General features: G+C 50.3%; 9 protein-coding genes across 9 annotated transcripts in view; 5 read left to right on the forward strand and 4 right to left on the reverse strand.

The window, feature by feature from the left end:
- Window positions 1-639: 639 nt before the first annotated feature.
- UREG_03245 (uncharacterized protein) lies at window positions 640-2,291 on the forward strand (the record flags this gene model as incomplete). Its single annotated transcript, XM_002543682.1, has 3 exons — window positions 640-650; window positions 749-1,106; window positions 1,155-2,291. The coding sequence occupies 3 exons, from the start codon at window positions 640-642 to the stop codon at window positions 2,289-2,291; spliced, it is 1,506 nt and encodes a 501-aa protein (XP_002543728.1).
- A 650-nt stretch (window positions 2,292-2,941) lies between these two features.
- On the forward strand, window positions 2,942-3,953 carry UREG_03246 (uncharacterized protein; the record flags this gene model as incomplete). Its single annotated transcript, XM_002543683.1, has 5 exons — window positions 2,942-2,975; window positions 3,094-3,245; window positions 3,308-3,559; window positions 3,631-3,742; window positions 3,799-3,953. 5 exons carry the CDS (start codon window positions 2,942-2,944, stop codon window positions 3,951-3,953), a joined length of 705 nt encoding a protein of 234 aa, XP_002543729.1.
- Window positions 3,954-5,406: 1,453 nt separating this feature from the next.
- Window positions 5,407-6,682, forward strand: UREG_03247 (uncharacterized protein; the record flags this gene model as incomplete). Its single annotated transcript, XM_002543684.1, has 5 exons — window positions 5,407-5,436; window positions 5,592-5,626; window positions 5,743-5,992; window positions 6,058-6,339; window positions 6,452-6,682. 5 exons carry the CDS (start codon window positions 5,407-5,409, stop codon window positions 6,680-6,682), a joined length of 828 nt encoding a protein of 275 aa, XP_002543730.1.
- A 574-nt stretch (window positions 6,683-7,256) lies between these two features.
- On the reverse strand, window positions 7,257-7,832 carry UREG_03248 (uncharacterized protein; the record flags this gene model as incomplete). Its single annotated transcript, XM_002543685.1, has 2 exons — window positions 7,257-7,477; window positions 7,574-7,832. The coding sequence occupies 2 exons, from the start codon at window positions 7,830-7,832 to the stop codon at window positions 7,257-7,259; spliced, it is 480 nt and encodes a 159-aa protein (XP_002543731.1).
- A 955-nt stretch (window positions 7,833-8,787) lies between these two features.
- UREG_03249 (uncharacterized protein) lies at window positions 8,788-9,279 on the reverse strand (the record flags this gene model as incomplete). The annotated part of the gene is made up of 1 exon (XM_002543686.1): window positions 8,788-9,279. One exon carries the CDS (start codon window positions 9,277-9,279, stop codon window positions 8,788-8,790), a length of 492 nt encoding a protein of 163 aa, XP_002543732.1.
- Window positions 9,280-9,844: 565 nt separating this feature from the next.
- Window positions 9,845-14,372, forward strand: UREG_03250 (uncharacterized protein; the record flags this gene model as incomplete). Its single annotated transcript, XM_002543687.1, has 4 exons — window positions 9,845-11,524; window positions 11,554-13,893; window positions 13,947-14,135; window positions 14,199-14,372. 4 exons carry the CDS (start codon window positions 9,845-9,847, stop codon window positions 14,370-14,372), a joined length of 4,383 nt encoding a protein of 1,460 aa, XP_002543733.1.
- Window positions 14,373-14,956: 584 nt separating this feature from the next.
- On the reverse strand, window positions 14,957-16,407 carry UREG_03251 (uncharacterized protein; the record flags this gene model as incomplete). Its single annotated transcript, XM_002543688.1, has 2 exons — window positions 14,957-16,136; window positions 16,277-16,407. 2 exons carry the CDS (start codon window positions 16,405-16,407, stop codon window positions 14,957-14,959), a joined length of 1,311 nt encoding a protein of 436 aa, XP_002543734.1.
- A 752-nt stretch (window positions 16,408-17,159) lies between these two features.
- Window positions 17,160-18,470, reverse strand: UREG_03252 (uncharacterized protein; the record flags this gene model as incomplete). The annotated part of the gene is made up of 2 exons (XM_002543689.1): window positions 17,160-18,334; window positions 18,365-18,470. 2 exons carry the CDS (start codon window positions 18,468-18,470, stop codon window positions 17,160-17,162), a joined length of 1,281 nt encoding a protein of 426 aa, XP_002543735.1.
- A 683-nt stretch (window positions 18,471-19,153) lies between these two features.
- The window catches only part of UREG_03253 (uncharacterized protein), a gene marked incomplete at both ends in the record, with an annotated part of 3,101 nt that continues 2,796 nt past the window's right edge, over window positions 19,154-19,458 (forward strand). Inside the window, one exon of the mRNA XM_002543690.1 lies at window positions 19,154-19,456. Within this exon, the coding sequence (XP_002543736.1) occupies window positions 19,154-19,456 (303 nt within the window). The remainder of the gene's footprint in view (window positions 19,457-19,458) is intronic.

Here is a 19,458-nt window from a genome sequence, read left to right on the forward strand (position 1 = left end):
TAGCTCGACGAGACAGCAATGTACGCGCAATGGAGCAAGCAGCTGGCATGACAATGCCTGCACGCGGCTCTGAGAGTAACGAGACGATTGACAGGTGGGCCAGAACGGCTACTTATATGGCCATACCCTCTGATAATAAGGAGTTCAACGATCTATGTGCATTGTCGTGAGCCCTGACGGCTTTTCTCCGGGCCTCTCCGAGACTGTGTTGATCCAGGCGACATATAAGTATTTTGGAGCAGACATCAGCTCCAAAGGCTTGGGCAGCAGTGCGATTGTGCAGTTAGTTAGCGTTGTCTGCTGGGCTTCGTTTCTCCAGCCTTGTCCAACCTGAGGCGGATAGGCGCCATTGCATCTCGTCCATTTCTCCTGGGGAAATGTTATCTTTGTTGACTCTGGTGAATGGCAAGACGCAGGCATAAGAGCTAATAATCTTTTCGGGTCAAGGAACATGGAACTAGCCGGTGGGTTCAGTCAGGCAATGTTGATACTGCACTTCATGCGAGAAACCACTGGATTGACGGCAGGCCGTGTTCACAAAAGGCGTTGTCATCGGCGTGGTCGGCTTGGTGTTTCCACTGTTTCACACTGCCCATGAAGGGTACAAAATCCTCGGGGATGCCGGTGCGATGGTGCCAAATGTGCGATTGGTGCAGACGAGGTTGAGGATAGAACGACAACGGTAGCGTTGAAGTCCTTGCACTTTGAATATGTTGCAAGGTCACTAACCTGCATCGTGCCTTTATAGCTATGAGAACTGGGCCAAAGAAGTCGGACTCGACGGGCAGGATCCTGAGGAATTCGAGAAACGATGCCAGGGAAACGTCACGGTCATCAACATTATCGTCGACATCCTGTCGCAGCTCTGTCACCTCGTCACCATGAAGGACGAGCTGCAGAAGAAATACGGCCTACAGGTCCTTGACAAGTCGTCGAAGCCGTTGGGACCAGCATACGATTCCAACGAGGACGTCCCCGTCAAGAGCACTCCGCTCTTATGGTCGAACACCGTTGTCAATGCCGAGCGCGCCATGTGTCTCGCGCAATTCCAGCAGAAATTGGGCAAGATGCACAAGCTGAAATGGGCAATCCGGGGACAAGGCGAAGTTCGAGATGCTGATCGATCAGCTGAAGACGCTGACGACGGCTGAGAGACTACTACCGCCAGTGCAGAGACATGCTTCGACGCTCCTTGTCTTTGCAGCAGAATGGCTGACTTCCTGGAATACTCCGCCAGCCAGCGAAATTTGTCCAAGAAGAACTGGGTGAGCCAGAACTATGCGGCTGCTGCCAGATTCAAATCCATCTCCCTCAAGCGTGCTTCAGACGCGACCAAGGGTGCTGCTTTGCCAGCTGCGGTAAAGCTGGATGAGACGCAGATATCAACTAGTAACAGTCAAAGTGAACGAGCTCTTGCTACATTCAAAGGGCAAAAGGTCTTGATCGAGTTCAAGCTTATCCAAGAATCAGACCGGGCCGTATTCCGAATCCTCGAGGATCGACTCAAGGACCTCATCTCCCTGCTTCAGGTTACCCCTAAGCCTACGAATTACAGAGTGCTAGATTGCCAGGGATACATCGCCACCAGCAAAGAAGCAAATAAAGTTGCATATGGCTTAGTGTTCTCACTTCCAGACGCCCTCTCCACATCTCCTGAACCGAAACTGAATAGCCTCCACTCTTTACTCCGCGGCACAACAGATAACAAGGTGCCTGTGGGAGTGCCACTCGAAGCTCGCTTTCGCTTGGCCACTTTACTTGCGAGTTCTCTTGTGGAGATCCACGCTGCTGGATGGCTGCACCACAACATCACATCACGAAACGTGCTGTGCCTAGCTGCGGAGGGCGAGGGCGTGTTGAGTCGGCCCTATATCGGCGGCTTTGGCTACGCCCGGTTCGACGACCCCAGTGAGGTTTCCGAAATGGCCGACCTAGGTACCGTCGACAACCTCTACCGGCACCCGGACTATCAATCTCCACGCGCACAAGGGCGAAAGTTTCGACGATCGTATGATTTGTACAGTCTGGGAATTGTGCTGGTGGAGATTGGGTTATGGAAACGCATCGAGGCGTTTCGACGGTCGGGTATGAGTCACCCCGGGGCCTTTGCGACACATATTCGCGAATCGGTTGCTCCGATGTTGGAATATTACATGGGAGCAAACTACTGCGATGCCGTTGCTTGTTGCTTGGATGTTCGGAAGCTGAATGTGGGCGACGATGAGGGGAGGAAGCTATCGGACGCAGTGTCGAGGAAAGTAGTAGCGGTGCTAGAAAGCTGTCAGATTTAATTATCGTGAAAGTCCGGATATTTCAGCCCTCTTCTATACCCTAGAAATTCGAGGAAGCACTCGGTTGTTTCATACAAATTTGCTGAACCTTGTAAATCCGCTGTCATCATCGCTGCATTGTCTCACCAAAGCTTCCTTCATCATTCTTCCTGCAAGTGATAGCCCAACCCTTGTCGGCACTGCTCTCAGACCCTCTGACAGATCTTTTGCAAATTAGAAATCCGATTTTGCAAAAACATATTACTCCGTATCATACTCCAGAATGTTAATCCAGGAGTCGTATCATGATGTCAGGACATCCGCTGCGGGAGAGGGGAACATGAGTGAGTCTAGGACTGCCAGCTGCACATCCGCTGAGACACTCGAGACATTTACTGCTAGCATCGGCTGGAGTTCAAGAATCAATAGCATGTTTCTATTGCACAGTTATTCTTGATTTCTCCTCCCGTATAGACTATCGCTGCCCGCCTGGACTGAATCCTCGAGCGGCACGCCGGACGAGAATGCAATGTGCGCTGACTTCTACCTTCTTGAATCAAATGAATAGGGATATATGTATTCCATCCCACCATTCCTGGATATCCAAACGCGAAATTCCCAGGAGTGGTCGTGTTTAGTGAAATCTATCAAGGTATGGCCCTTCTTTTGCGATGTCTCGGTACGCTCCGGCAACTATACAAGGATGTAGGAGCATCCAAGGCGGGCCTGGAAAGCTCCGGGATCAGTGTCAGGCATATATGGTTTCAGATCAGACGTCCTATTTTTCTTCTTTGATTCAGATGCTGAAACAACTATGATGTAGTGACTGGACCGGTAGCACGTTTTGCTCGCTTGATTGCCGGGCACGGATATATCTGCGCGGCTCCGTCAAGCTATCACGAGTTTACCGGCCCAGAGCCGTTGAAATACGATGCAGAGGATACGGATAAAGGCAACGAATGGAAAGTTTCCAAGGTCTGTGCTTATTTGTTTCTATCCAATGTTTTAGTTGATCGCTTGAGCTGACATATCCCCAGAAACTGGCGGCTTATGATGAAGACGCGAAGCTCTGCGTTGACTATCTTCTCTCACTTGCTACGTGCAATGGGCGCATCGGTGCTACCGGAATGTGCCTAGGCGGACATTTGGCGTACCGCTGCGCCTTGGACGAGAGGATCAAGGCTGCGGTATGCTTCTTTGCCACTGACATTCATAGCAGAACCCTAGGCAAGGGGAAAAACGACGATAGTTTGCAAAGAGCAGGGGATATCAAAGCTGAACTGGTTATGGTAAGCGTAGAAAAATCTAACCCGGGTTGTTCGAATTGAGAACGCGCAGCTACTGCTGATATTCCCTGTAGATATTTGACAAAAATGACACCCATGTTCCACCAACTGGAAGAGACCTGATCCGGCAAACACTCCACGAGAAAGGCGTTTGCTTCAGTTTCTACGAAGCTGCCTGGGCGCAACGTGAGCATTCTTCCCTTTTCGTCTCAGATGGAAAGTCTTCTTAACTGCCTTTGTAGATGCATTCATTCGGGACGAACTCAGCAAAGGCCGGTATGACCCTGCAGTGACCAAAGTGTGCATCGAGATGATGTTTGAAGTCTTTGGGCGAACACTCAAAGTTGAGCTTGGGGAATCTGATGGGAAGGATTTCAAAGTAGAGGATGTCTGCTGAGTATATAAACAGATTCGTAATGGCTGGAGTCGTGAATCCTCGCAATGAACTCCGAGATGAGCGTCATCCAGCTTCGCGTTTTCCAAGTTTCAAGAAACAATCATCTGGATTGCGAATCCATGGAATAACACCAAAGACATCCCATGGGTCAATATTGAATGAACCAGCAACCGCCACCAGTTCGCTCATTCTGTACCTGACAAATCGCTCCAAAAAAAAAAAAAAAATCTCCATATTTCTTGCAGAAATTTCAAGATTTTGTTCCTCTGTACCTGCGTAGAACCGTGGTTGATCCCAGCGGGCACACCGACTGGAAAGAATAACCTGCAAGGTCTCGACCATGTAAAAAAATTTCTCCATCGACCCTGTGTAATTTCTTGGCTTGAATCAGTTCTTTGAGTCGACTTTTTTCCAAATTTTTGGAGTTGACAGCAAAGCTCCCTTGGCAAGGATATATCGTGAAGTAGTTATAGTCAGTGGTTAATCTCGTAGGAGACAAGGTGGCATCGGCGTACATCCGTTGTCCGTGCCATCAGTCACTCAGCCATCATATCATAACCGCGGGGGACTATGCTCTGCATTCACTCTGCACATTGCCGTAGGCGAGTCACCGCTGAGGACTACTGTCACTGCAAACGGCCATCAAGCATGGCGGCTCGTTGAGAGAGTTTCAGGACCAGACGCACCGCCGCCAAGCACGCAAGATCATTGGCAGCTGTTGCATCAATTGTTTGGTCGGCGCCCCGGGTGCAATTGGGGTCTTCCACCGGTGCCATGGTCCATTGGGGTTCTCTGCAGCACACACACACATCTCCATTGTTGTTGCTTTGCAGGCTCAAAGAATCATTGCGAGTGGCTTTGATACAGACTGCCGCTTGTTTTTGTGCCTCGCGTGTAATCTATTACCGCTGTGGAACCGGGACAGCAAGAAACGCTCCGCCCGATCCACCGCTGCTACAGTTTCTAATTGGCCAATTGCCAGATAAACCCCCTGAAACCCCATACATCGCGTAATTATGTAACGCCACATACCGCATTGGCGTATTGCCTGGCCTGACCCCCCAGCCCTACTGCTTCTGGACGGCATTCTCGATCGTCTCTTTTTGCTCTGACCAAAACGTCCTGGCGGTCAAGTCCCTCTCACTCCCTCGTCCACGCCAACGCTCACCACTCGGCAGGGCCGTGACGACGCTATTCGGGCTGCGATCGCATACATTCACCTGGACCCTCAAATCCCTCGTATTTCCCGCATACCCGCCCGTTGACCGTTGGCCGTTTGTTTCCTGCATGGTCTTATGTTGAGCTCTGAGAGTTGCCGCTCGCCTCATCAACGAATTGCACACCGGCTTCAAGAGGGCAAGCTGAGCGGCTGCTGGTCCCTGGGCGAGACGTGGTAGACCAGTTCGCAACTTGCGAATCGAGTTGTGGCCCAGGTCCTCGTCCATTGGTCACCATGGGTTCAACCCAATTCGGCAATTTCCACGTGAGTTCTTCCCATAAGGCTCTCTGGCTGGTGTGATCCAAATCGCTGACTGTTGGGCGCAATCACATAGGACTTTTGTCGGGATTCAACCCTGCCAATATGCAATGTTCGTCCCTCGCTTCGAACTACATGGCCACCAACACTGACCTTGATAGATATTCGTCAAAGACAACCAGCCTCCGAATGAGAAGTTTGGGGGTTGCCCATTGATGGGAATCAGTTTGAGCAATAACAGGCATCTGGCAAATCTTGGTATGTCGACGCACATTGCTGCTTGAGGAATACAGCGGCCCTGACGGCTCCTAGGTTCAATCCTATTATGCTTTTTCGCGATTTTGATGGCCGCGTTCTTGATATGGAGGTCGGAGAAAAAGAAGGCTGCCGTGGGGAGAAGGTGGGATATCCGTTGCGATCGAACTGGCTTGAGACTGGGGACACTTGTGTTGACACTGGACCACGCAGGGAGTTCCAAATCTTTCTCGCCGGTTATATCATCATCGAAATATGCGAAATTTTCACCGTCGGTGGCTTCCCTCTTAATGACAACGTTAGAAAAGTACGTGTATTTGGCGACTGCGCCGGCGCAAAATATGGGCTTCTTTACCTGCTAACTACCTCCAGGGCTTTACCGCCGTCCATTTAGCAGCCATATGCGCCACGACCTGGATGCTTTTCATAAATGCACTCGTCGGATATCAGTTCCTCGACGATGGCACGCCCATTTCGGTTGGGCTTCTAATAGCCTCTGCTACTGTTCTCTTCATCGGGACTGGCTATATTGCACTGGACACAGCCTTCAGTTGGACAGGGCATTTTGACTCCAGCCTTTCCGGAGAGAATCGGAACATCGGACTTTATGTGCTGTACTTGCTGTTTCCATTGATCTGCCTCTTTGGTTTTTTCGTGCTTGAAACCATCCTCGTTACCAGGGTTCTAGGAGAGATGCGACCGATGCGTACGTATTCAAGCATTCCCCCTTTTCAATTTCTGAGATATTTTCATGGCTAACAAGAAGTCCCTAAAAACAACAGTGTACCTATCAGCTGCTACCTTGCTCTTCGCCATCGGACAAATCTTCAACTTCGTCATCAGCACTCACCTCTGCCAGGCGGCAGACGGAAAGATAAACGGCGCACTGTTCGAGACCTTGTTCACCCTCTTATCCGTCGGTATGATATGGGTCTTCTGGAGCAGTATAACGGAGGACGATTGGCCCGTGCCCGTCAATAACGGAGGGTACAGTTGAGCAACCAGAAGAAGACAGTACGAACTGCTCAGATATATTTCCCACGCTTTTCACGCAAATATATGGAATTTGGCGAAATACCCCTGTGCCTGCTTGATAAGATTCCCCTTCCCTTCTTTTTTGGGCCCATGTATTGGCTGCTATATTTATGCTCCCTTTTTTTTACCCATGTGTGTCGCCTGCTTTATTATGTGAACTTGGAGGCGAGTTTATGTGTTTATGTCTTTGATATGGCGGAAGCGTTAGCAGCTTCTTTGTTGGAGGAATTTAATGATGTAATATTCTGCAGCTTGCTGGTCCCTTGCTTTCCGTCCCAAGGCTGCTTGGAAGGTTCGTTCCTCTCCAAAGTCCATCCCTCCTGTCAGTTATGCTCGCAGTCGAGAGCCAGGCCAGGTACAAGCCAGTGAGGAGAGCTTAAAAGACAGCAAAACGAGCTTGCATTAGGTACTTGTACAAAAACAATTTTCCTACAGTAAAATGCCGGATCCATAAACCATACATGTCTGTTAAAGAAACAGTTCCTAGACAAGGCGACAAGCTTCAACCACTCTGCACGTAGAACTTAGCCGACCGCTCACTCCGTCTTCTTCTTCTTAAATACCCCCATCCCGAACCAATACCGCCAGTGCGTCCAAGCAGGCCACATGCAAACTGTCTCGATATTATTGCCCATCGGGTCAAGCACAAAGGACCCGTAATAAAACCGTGTATACTGCGGTCTCAGGCCCGGCGCGCCGTTGCATTTCCCACCAGATTTCAGAGCCGCGTCATAAAATGCATGGACGAGTTCACGTTCTAACCATTCAGTCCCCCATGCCTTCAAAAAGCTTCAAAGAAGAAGGGGTCTTTTTTCTTGTCTGTGAGAAAAAGGGAAAGAAATAAAACACTCACTACTGGCGCTGAAAGCTATATGGATCGGCTTTCGCTGTGTCTCCTGCTCATCACCCTCATTTTCACCGTCGGCCGATCCGGCTTCTGGCTTGACGCCGGTGATCCAAAAGTCTGGATAGTATACGCCGAGACCGACGGCGTTGTCTACCGGGCGCATCATCTCCTTGTAGCCGAGGGGCTGGAGGGCGGCGAGGTAGAAGGAGACGGTCTCGTCGAATTTGTGCTGGGGCACGCAGAAGCCCACGTGTGAGAAGCCCATGGCTGAACGGAGTCCGCAGAGGTTGAACTTGGAAGAGGCTCTGAAAAGATTGAGGGGAAGTTCCAAAGTGATCACTGATCAGGGAGGAATCTGGCGATGATGGGAGAGGAGGAGCTTTTATATTTGCATTTTTTCTCCCCTCGTCCTCTGTCCAAAGAGAAGAAGAATACGAGCCCGTTCCTTCCAGCACTCAATTTGTTTCAGCAGCGTGTGTCATGGACTCATGTTGAGCCAATGGTCGAGGTCTTGCTGTTCAGCGCCAGGAACTCAGACTTCAAGGCTTCCAGGCAGCAATGAGCTAGTGAAGGTTCAAAATGCATCTGGGGTTCAGCCCCTGGTTTGCTAAATTAGCGTCTTCATGGTAGATGCTTCAGCCTCCAGGCTCCAGATGAAGAAGGAGTTCTAGATTATTAGCTACTTCTGCAACTTGCGGAATTTCTACCACTGACAGGGTGATTAAGCGTACAGGCAACGGATTGAGAATTGGAATTTAGTACAGGCCTCACCAAAGACGAGACGCTGATATCTACCCTGTCGTTTTTATATACAAAATACGAGCGAAAACCTGCCCTTTGAAGTACCAGTCTTGTAGCGCAGACATATGTATATCAGTCGTAATGTAAGCAGGTCAAACTTTCTAGCAATTTTCCAAGGGATATCAAGAAAAGTGCATCTGTAAACTGTGCAAGATGCCAACAGCATTGCAAGTCAAAAACATGTGTATTGGCAAAATGCTTTCCACTCCCGGCTTCGCCTAGGTCGGGCCAAGGGCTGTACAGAGTACACCGAGGGGGTATCTATATTTTGCTCATGGGCTTCGTGTAACGTCACAAATCCAAAATGACCTATTAATCGGAACCGCTGTCCCGAAAACGTGTAAACGTTGGTGTCAAGGCGGAATAAGACGAGTCTTCTCCGCAAATCCTCGCCGCAAGGCGCTCCCGCAGAAACAGGCTTATAACCTCACTTTCACGTCCACACATGGCAGCGTCCATTCCTTCCGGCCCAAAAGGCTCCGTAGCCACTCCAAGCCGATTCCCGTCAGTTCTGGGTGCTGTCCATTTCCTAACGGCACGCTTCCACTTGGAGCAACTCTCCTTTTCGTTTCTTCGACGGCAGCAGTGGCCAGCGCGGTGGCAGTCGAGTTCACAGCCTCCAAAACATACTGCGTCAAACCGGCCGTTGGGTCCTCAGGGATATTGTTGGCCGCGGTTGGCGACGGGGTAGCGAAGCGGGGAGAAAACCAGTCGCTTTTGAAGTCGACGAAGCATCTGTCCGACCAGTTACAGGAGGATATGAAGAGGATAAAGAGGAGGGCAGAGCAGTAGGAGCACGGCCGGTGGAGGAAGTAGGTCAGGGTCACGAAGGATACTATGAAGAGGGGACTAGCGTTTGTAGGGATGAAGAGAAGCGGTAGCCAGCTAGATTCCAAGCAAAAATTAGCCATTTCTCAGGACGCCGATGATATGGCTGGAGATTCGTAGACTTGGGAGTTGTACCTTCTGAGGCAGAACATCGTCACATCAAATGCGCGTGCTGCTTTAGGAGACGGGTGATAGCCGAGAAAAAAAAAGGGCCGTGAAGCAAGACCAACAACCGCCGCGAATGCAGTCGCTACATCCGCGAATACAGGCAGCACTACTGCTTTTCAAGGCCAGCACTTGATGAGACCATCCGAGAACAGCTGGAATATCAGCAAATCGTCATCCCCCGTTGTCCCGAAACTTGCCTTTTGCTGCGAGCAAGTTGGGCGGAGAGGCGAATGGGCGTGCAAACAGAGCAAACAGCCAGTCAGCAAGCCAAACAACGTCGCTCGATGTTCTTTTATCAACATTCCATCCATCCTGCTTTCACCTGCGCTTCTCTTCCAGCTCTTTTGCTGTTCACTTCCATTCCATTGGAGCTTCTAATGATCTAATTTCAATTGCAAAAAACCTCTCTTCTTTGCTCGTACTTTGCTGATCGCCTGTTCTCTTTGACTGAGACTGGCAACCTGGTGTTTTGAGACAGAAATGTCGCACACACCGCCAGAGCTTCGAGCTCTGTTTGATAGTCTAATGTCAAACCCGCCTCCGGGCGGCCTATCTCACGCGTTTTCGTCTGCCAATAAGCAGCAGCAACAGCAAGCTGGTGCTCATTCCAGCTCCCCTGGTCTCACTCACCAGCACCCTCGCTACGCTCCCCCTTCCGTATCGTCTCCCCTCGTCAGTCCGCCGGTGGCTGGAACGCCTCCCCATCATGGATCAGACATAATCAGTCCTAATACCTTCACTCCTCGCAATGAGCCGAATGTATCTCTTAATTCAGCTGCAGGCCCGTCCTCACACTTGCTGAATTTGTTCAAATTCGGCAACCCGGAGTCTGGGACTAACTCACCGAGGCCTCAGCAACCTGCTGGAGGATTCTTGAATGGGAACGAACAAGGGCCCTTGAACAATGGAAAGAGTCAGAACGGCCACAACCGCGGCATATCCGCTTCTGACTTGATTTCGTCGTTTATGCCTAAGCCCGACACGAAATCTGCAGTCGCTGCGGATGCAACCTCGGCTAGCCCGGCTACACAGGTTGAGAGTGCTGAACAGATGCTGCTACGACTACTGAATCGACCAAAACCTCATGAAAACGTTTCCCCAGAGCCAACAAAAACTGCGGAAAGTAAGCCAGTGGTTCCGCCCCCAGTCGCGATCGAACGCAAATTTTCTGAAAATGAAAGCATCGGAGGCCGCAAACCCTCACCGGCTCGCACGTTTGGCACTCGAGAGAGCCGCGAAACTACTCCATTCGAGCCACCAAAACCACAGTCACCTGCTCAAGGCCCGATGTTTACTTACCTCAATCCATTTGAGCAACTTGCGTCCGCGTCAACACGTCCGCTATCTTCTCAGATGAACAAATCTGGTCCAGGTGGCGCCGTATCTGGAGCCGCTGTTAAAAAAGGCAAAGAGCCCCAGTTGAAAGCTGCCAACGGCTTGACGCGTTCGCGCGAGGACACGAGCTCCCAGGCTGAAGCGGAAGCGACAACGTCTCAGGAGTCACGACATGAAAAGAAAAAACTCAAGACTAAGGAAACAGTCCCAGAAGCTCTCATAGGTGTGGCTGAAAAAGTCGAAGGCCAAGTCGAGGCTGCTCTCGCTCAAGCTATTGGCGAGGAACGGGAACCTTCGAAATCCGAGTCGAAGGGCGAATCAACCCCGCAACCGTCGATAGAATCTGCAACGGAGCACAAAAAGGCAGCCGACGTTGTTCCAGAAAAGCTTGAAAAAGAGCCTTCTGACAATGTTCCTGCCAAACCTGCTGAAACAAAGAAAGACAAAGATTTAATCGAATCATGGGAAAACGAAACCGAACGCATCGTTCCTGTATACAGCTTTCCTTTGAAGCCTTTTGTATCCATTACTTGGAAAGGTGTTACGACAGATGTAGTCCGTGTCCGTGAAGACGGATTCATGGACATTGCACGGTTGAAGAAGGCCTTCGATCAAGTCGATCGTTCTCTCACCTCAGCGGATGCCGAGTATATAATCTATGCTCTTTCCAAATCCACTGGGATGCGCATTATTCGCCAGGATGACGGTCGTGATAGGCAAGCATTCCGTTCATATAATGATCGAATTTTCAATGTCGCGTTGTGCCGGGCCGGACCGAACCCACTGAAGGGAAGGAGAAGGCGGTTTTGGGCATTGGCGTCAGCGGTTCTGTCTACTGGGCGTTTCTTTCTAAGGGGGATGATAACCTTTTCGAGAAGGATGCCCTAGACACAAGGACCCTATTGTTTCCTCCCTTCCCCGCGTTTGATGAGAACACATCTGGCGGCCAGCTGAAAACGCGCGCTAGACCAAGTTCTCGTCATCCTGAATTCTTCGCCATTGGCCGCGGTAAATCGATTCACGTTATATGGCCCCACGCTGCTTTGTCTCCAAAATATGGTGTTTCGGGGTCGGATCGCAAAGTCGATACCGAGAAATTTTACAAGGAACGAGCACTAAAGATTTCGACCGGAAAAGCCGGAAAGGATTTCGCATTCAGTGACGATGATACCATCATCGTGTCACTTGACAAAACGGGCCGGATGAGGTTTTGGGATATCGAGGAGGTGATTGATGCTGACCCGGAGGCGCCTAAGCCTGATATCCGTGTACCGCTGCTTACGCTCGTCACTGCGGCGCCGAGTGAGAAATCGTGGCCCACGTCCGTTTTATTCATTGACAAATTGCGACCTTACCTGAAAATGTGTGCCATGCGTTATATGCTTCTTGGCTTTAGGCAGAATCACACCCTTCAGTTGTGGGACCTTGGACTAGGAAAGGCTGTACAAGAATTGAACTTCCCCCATGAAAAGGAATCTGATGCTATTTGTAGTGTCGCATATCACCCTGGTTCTGGAATAATTGTCGTTGGTCATCCAACTCGCAATTCAATCTACTTCATCCACTTGTCCGCACCAAGATATACCCTCCCTCCGATGTCGCAAAAGGCATACATTCAAGGCGTTGTGGACAAGGATGAAAACTTGTTTGGACCTCAATCCACAGCTTGCATGAGTGGAATTCGCGAATTGTCATTTGGAGCCAGAGGCCAATTGAGAAGCCTCGAACTACTTCCTTTGGGGAAGTCTTCCTCGCAACGTGGAATAGAAGATGATGCCGGCCTCTTTGAACTATACGTTATGCATTCTCGCGGTGTTACGTGCTTGAATATCAAAAAGGCAGACTTGGGCTGGAGCATGGACAATAAGGTCATCCAGCACGTCGACGCGTTAGAAAAGAATCTCATTGAGCTGAAGGATCTGCGAACTTTGCCTTCTCCAGTCGACGAACAATCTGTCAATGGTGAGGGCTCGTCTTCAGCGGTGGGAAATAACAAAGACAGTACGAAAAAGTCTGAAATTGTGGCGGAAAAGACCTCCGAGACTCCATCATCGCGCTCTGAATCTCCGATTAAAGAAGGAAAGAAAAAATCAATCCTCCAGCAAGAGCCAGGCCCGGTTGAGAAAGTTGAGAAAAAGAAAAAGAAAAAGGGCGCCGCGGATAACGTTGCGCAAGCAAAAGAGCTTGTCGAGCCACAGAAATCCGTTGCGGACAAGGGAGAGATTCAAGCTTCTCAGCAAAACGATGCCTCCGCCAAAGATGCAGAGCAAGCCCAGGTTGATCAGCCCCTAGTGGAGAAGCCAAAGGTTGTCAAGACTTCACCTCCTGAGAGTATTTCGACCGGTGACCTAGCGAAAGGAATAAGTGACGTTAAAGATGCCTTATCGGCTGAGTTTTCCAAGCGCCTTAGCAATGAGCTTGGAGATCTTTATAACCGCTTTAACGACGACAGACGTGCGCAAGATGAACTGTCGATTTCGAGACAGGACGCCATGTTACGATTAGTCTCCAGCACTCTTTCTGAGAATGTCGAGAAAAACCTTGCACGTATTATCAGCGGCAATATTGAGTCTACCGTTGTGCCAACCATCAAAAGCGTGATTACTGCCTCTCTGGAAAAGAGAGTTACTGAAGAACTCGACAAGAATATCCGTGCGGCAGTTCCACAGTCTATCAGCAGCGTCCTTCCAGAGGCTATTACCCGCGAATTACAATCGCCAAATACTCTCAAATCTATATCTGACTTGGTGGCACCGGCGGTTGTGAAGAGCGTTGAAAGCGAGCTTGCCAACGTCGTCCGCAACAAGATAATGCCAACAATCAAAAACGAGTATACTCGTACAACCGAAAAATTAATTGGTGATGTGGAGCACATGTTTGCTTCGAAGCTCAGTCAATACGAGAACCAGCGTATCACCGATGGTGTCAAGATTGAACAGCTTACTACTCAAGTTAGCTCTTTGGTTCAAGTTATTTCTACAATGGCAGCTTCTCAAACAAAGTTCCAAGATGAAATCTTAGAGATGAATCGCCGTTTCGAAGAGATGCAGGTGGCTGCCCAGGAACAACGCAGCTCCGCTTCTGCCTTGGGCAGGGAGGATCATCCTGGCCCTGAACTTTCTCCTGAGGTGTTGGAACTGCGAGAAATCTCTCAGTTGATGGAAGAAGGGAATTACGAAGAAGCATCTGTCAAAGTACGTTGACCAGTGCCCCCATTCTTAAAAGCGTATCACTAACGACGAATTAGTGGCTTCAATCTACCCAACAGGCCGAGATTTTTGACAAACTCTTTGTCAACTACAATTCGGATTATTTAACAACACTCCCACCGCTCTTATCTCTCTCCGTCAGCGCTGCTGTCACTTCCTCTCTGAAAACGAACGTGATGGCCCGTCTTGATTGGCTCAAGCGAGTGTTTCAAACTGTCAATGTTAGGGTATGTATCCACCTAACTGTAAAAATATCTTGTCGAATAAACGCTGATGAAGATATTGCATAGGACCCTGATATTTCCCAGGTCGTCCCTAAGATCATGGATATTCTTATTCAACGTCTCCAAGAACTTTACATGTCCGTTGCCCGTGATTCGCCACATGACCCGATCATTCCTAAAATCGCACCTCTCACCCGCTGGGCAAGAGATCTAAAAGAGAGTAGCTATGGTCAAGCATAAATTACTCTATGTTATTCGCAAACATGATCCGGATGTTATTTTTGAAATAAACACCATGAACCACGACTTGCGCACATATCGAATTCCCCTTTTCACTTCATGAAGGCCAAATGTCATCGTATCTCTTGAAATATGAAACTGATGTCCCTGGTCCGCTCTTAACTTGTACCACCATTCTACCTTGAAACTTTGACTTGATTTTTTGTTTCCTCAAATTTTAGCACCTGCTCTATTGTTGCATTATTTGCGCTTCCAGCAAACTTGAAGTCAATTCGGCGCTATTCAAAAGCCATTTGTCATTTCATATGCTCAAGCGGTACTCTAATAATATTCTAGAACTGGGTTGACACATCGAGTGGGACTTGCATAATCGGGACATTTGGGCATGTTTCTTGACTGAGGAAAGGAGATGAGATATGATTTTCAGGGAATGGCTTGAGACAATCTTCGAAAGGTTATGTGCTAATAGGCAAAGATCTCAAAAATGACAAAATGTATTTCAGGGGTTTGATTGTAGGCTCGGGTCCGTTTTCCATTTATTAAACTGAATTTGATTATATCGCATTGTATAGTAACCCGTTCCATTAGGGATGAAAATGCAAACCGTGTCCAGACTCCTCACCGTCCCCATTATCCTCATCAGCCGCTTCCCCCTCTTCAAAAAACTCGAATCCAATCGCCCTCCAATTCAATTCCCTCCTCCAATGCAACCCATACCCTTTCTCTGCATCTAGCGACCCAAACTCACTTCCTCTTACCCGCTTCCCAACGATAATAGTGCGAAACCTCGAAAGTAACATGCCCATCGCACAGCACAAACATGGCTCATGCGTGATATAGACGTCGAGAGACGTACAAAGGTATCCACCGCCAGACGGAGATGCGAGGTTGTCGAGATGGAAAAAGTGGGATTCCAAAGGTGAAAGCGGCGGGGTGGGTGGCTGAAACGGGTCCGGAGGCACGAGGGGTTGATCGGTAGGCGGACTGGTTGCGGTTGCGGCTGCGGTTGCGGCAAGACGTTTGTGGGAGATCAGTGATATCACGCGCATGAGAGCGTGGTCTGAAGGCTGGCCTTCGAAGTCTGGACTGTACGAGTGAGGGCTGGGATTGGTGGGTTGGCCCGGAGGGACGTGGTTCGGATTGTGATATCGTCGTGAATCACCTGCCACGCCGACGATTGCGGAGAGCGGATCGTCGCGGTTGGATTCGAGGAGGGTGGGATCGACGACCACGGCGCCGACGGGGCGGCCACGTTGGGATTGTTGGGATTCGTGGGCTAGTTTTTTGGCGAGGGATAGGTATAGGCCGGCATGGGGTGATATTGAAGATTGTGTTCGGCTGAGTGTGACGGGTGAAGGGGAGTGGGATGATGGTTGTGCGGCTGGGTTGTATGTCGTTGGCCAGTATTTTCGGGACCAGTCTTCAGCCTGTTCGCGAGAAGTTGGAGGTTGTAGAGGTATTTTCGTCGATTGTAGTCGCACTGTTGAAGATAGCGTCCTTGTGCCCTCAGATGATACGGCTTCGGTGGTAGTACCAGACGGCGTCGGTGCGTATGGACCCAGCAGAGATTCGAGCTCTAAACGATCCGGAAGCGGTGGAGAGATCAGAATATAGATGCTCTTTGCAGGACTGGCACCTTGCTCAGAAGCCACATCGGCTTCTTGCTCCCGTTTCAAATGATCAGGTAAATGCTCCGGTTTTGCAAAACGCCGGAGGAATGCAAGATTGAGTGATGGATCCCTTGGGAATTTCGCATCAAGCAGCCTATGAGCACGAGTTAGCCTGGTTGTCTGTGTATATATAACTAATGGCAAAGTTGGTGACAGACTTTACTACTTTATTTGCTGATTTGATATCGATTTCCGCGACCAGGGCATCATCTACATGCACCTGTCAGCATTCACTTCCCGACAAGAAAGACAAGCATTGACTCTTCACCTTCCTCATGAAACGGATGGACCTCCTGGACCGTTGGTAAGGGCACCAACCGACCCGTCAAGGGCTGGATATCCCTCAAACAGGCCACTTCGGCCATGGCCGTATGTCTCGATGGTGGTCGAATTGTTGTAAGGTATCCCAACTTTCATGATCCGCGGCGGTTAGAAACCGCAGACGCAGTGATTGTAAGTATTGTGAAGTTCATATGGATACTGAATAACGTTGGGATACCAGTTCGGTGTCGCGCTTTCAGATGCTGTCGCTGTAAAAACGGTGTTCAGCCCTAACTTGAAGCCCTAATTTGTATCGTTCACTCCTTGACCTGGCCGGCGGCTGAGACTTCCACTACGTACGGAGTACGTCCGAAGAAACAGCTATTCCGCATTACAACTAATTTGACATCTATGATTGCTACCGTCCATGAAGAACTTTTTGTACGCGATCGATATGCTTCATCAGTGAATTACCTACAATGTCACTGGCTGTGTAACCCCCGTTTCGACTCAACACATGGTCAACTAAGGTCTTAAATGGTGGCCGAGGAGGCTTTGAATCTTGAGTATTGAATAGGGGATTGTTTATGGGTAGTTAAAGCTTGAATGCAGAAAATGTTGCAACGCCAATGTGTGATATTCCAGAAAACCCCCTCCCCAATCTAATCAGCCTCAAATACCGATAAATCGATTCAACCACTGGAACGCCTTGGAACATGCCCATGATAACGAAATGAAATAGCACTCAGTGCCCGGTGAAGGGGCTCATGGAGATGGGATCTAAGGATCTCTGGGCGCTATGGGAAGAAAACATGTCCCGATTGATAAATAAGACTCCTTCCTAGAATGAAAACTGTCATGAGGGGCTCCTTTGACCAGTCGCGCCAGTGCCACGTCGAGAACTTGAATTTCTCGCACTCAGCTCACTGTCAATGTCCTCAGGCTCCATCGCGTATTCGTCGCACCTTTCCACAAGGTTCTGGTAATAGTCAACAAGCACCTCCGGCCGAGGAACAATTCGCCATTCCACACGCCAAAGAAACTCCAACTCCAATAAGGCCAACTCGGCAATTGTAATCCCGCCCACTCTCGAATAGGTTTTGTTTGTCCAGAAGCTGTCGCTGAGCCCCTTACTTGCCACAGTCGCTGCCGTAATCAAGAATCGGTGGACGGTTAAACTGGACACTGTAAAAGCGGGGTATAAAGCGCACAAGCGATCGATATAGTAAACCATGCTCAATAGGATGGGGGGTGAGAGGGTGGCGTGGGTGGTTAAGCGCTGCAAGTAGTCCTGAACTGAGATGCGGGGCGGGGATCGCGAATGGAAGCGTGTCAGGCGACCATCGCGCAGAGGAATTTGGTCGTTGTTCCTAATCAACTCCATGAGCATACTGGATATCAGGACCACCAGGTCTTTTGGATCCGCCTGTTCATATCGTCGAGGAAGGATCTTGACGGCCGATTTCGCCTGTCGAAGTCGTTTCGATACCGAGCCATCCGGTAAGTCGCCGTCGCCAGAATTCGAACCCGAACCCGAACCCGAATTTGATATTGCCCGTGTATCCGGCGTGCTACGCTTAGTTCCCGCAGCGGTTGATGGCATTCGTGAGCCAGGCTCAGGGGATGCACAGTCCTGGCTCAATTGCGCGGCCGGTGAAGAAGGGGAGGGCTCGTCGGTGGTGGTGACGGGAGGATCGGGTGCGGCTGGGAGGCTGGAGGTGGAGGAGGAAGATGGGTTGAAAGTGGGCACCACTTGTGAAGTTGGAGTTGCCGGGCGGGAGTATTGGGTGCCCGCATCCACCGTCTGGCGTCGAAACGCAACCTGTACGTCCTGGAGCCCGGGCAAGCTGCGGGTGCAGGGAGCGGGACGAGGGGGGCGGGAAGCGGCAGGCGAGCGAAGTGGCGGTGCACGGTGGTTGTCGAAGAAGGGAGACGGAGAGGCAAGATCGGTGGCAGCAGCGGGAGGAGGGTTGGGAGAAGCGCATAGCAGCGCGGCAGCGGTTGGCGACGAGGTTATCATGCCCTCCTGCGCTCACGGTCGAAGACAGGGAACAAACGCACGTGGGCCTGAGCGGAGGCCGTTATGGCAGGCGGCACAAGAGGCTAGCAACGAAGGATCTACCGAGCCGGCGCGTTCGAGTCGAGCAGCCAGATAGGAACAGCGCATCTTGGCCCATGTGCGCGCGAGGGAGAGGGGAGTTTGGCGAGCGAATATCCTTGCGGGCGACTCCGATTCTCGCAGTTCCAACTTGCTTTTTCGGGTTTGTTTGGGTTGAAAGGAACTTTTTGGCGGGCAATTAAGTCATCCTGCGATTGGACAGGGGTGAGTGGCCAATCAGAGTGCGTGGTTTTGCTAATATTAGATAAGCGACGATGACATAACCACGCTTGCCGCTTCCGGTTAGTCCATTGGGCCAGCTAGTCGACGACCAGCTGCTTCTTTCTCTTCTGCATCCCAACGACATCTTCAAGATGCACAGCGAGGTTGCCCGTCGTCGAGGTGGCACTGATTCACTTGCTGTCGTGATGGCACAGCCTCGCCGGACCTAGTCGGACCGTGTCAAGCCGTCAATCCACGCCTTATCCCCCACCGGCCCATCGTCCTCGGTCGGTTTATAGTTCATTCTTGACCAACAGTGCGGTCGTCGCTTGGGCTACAAAACTACCTATAGAATATCAACAGACCAGTCAGCAGAGCGCTACAAGGTGTGTGCATTATACCAACCGGGTCGCTATCTTCAACCCTTTGCCCTTGCTAGGCCAATTCTTTGGCTGACCGGTTCTAGTTGTCTTTGCCAGGAATTGTTTCATCTGAACCAGAATATTTTCAGCTTCCTTTTTCCCTGCACAATGTCGACAATATTACATCCGGAACTTCTTTCCCAAATCCGGAACCCTGAGTCTCTCAAGTCCCGCGTAGCTTCCCTCCGAGTCCTTAAGAACGACTTGATCGGCCACGAGCATAAAAAGCAAACCGCAGTCGAAGAAGGCATTGTGCCCGTTTTGTCTGCGGTGCTCGCGAGTCCCATTCTCGCTGGAAAGGACCCGGCTACTGCACAGGCAAACGGAAATGGAATATTCTCGATTCAACATGATGGCTCCGCCGATACTTCTCACCTCGAGGCAGTCATATATCAGCAGTCTGGCGCAAGGGT

Source organism: Uncinocarpus reesii, genomic scaffold (assembly GCF_000003515.1).
Source record: "Uncinocarpus reesii 1704 scaffold_2 genomic scaffold, whole genome shotgun sequence".
In the NCBI taxonomy this organism is placed as follows: Eukaryota; Fungi; Ascomycota; class Eurotiomycetes; order Onygenales; family Onygenaceae; genus Uncinocarpus; species Uncinocarpus reesii.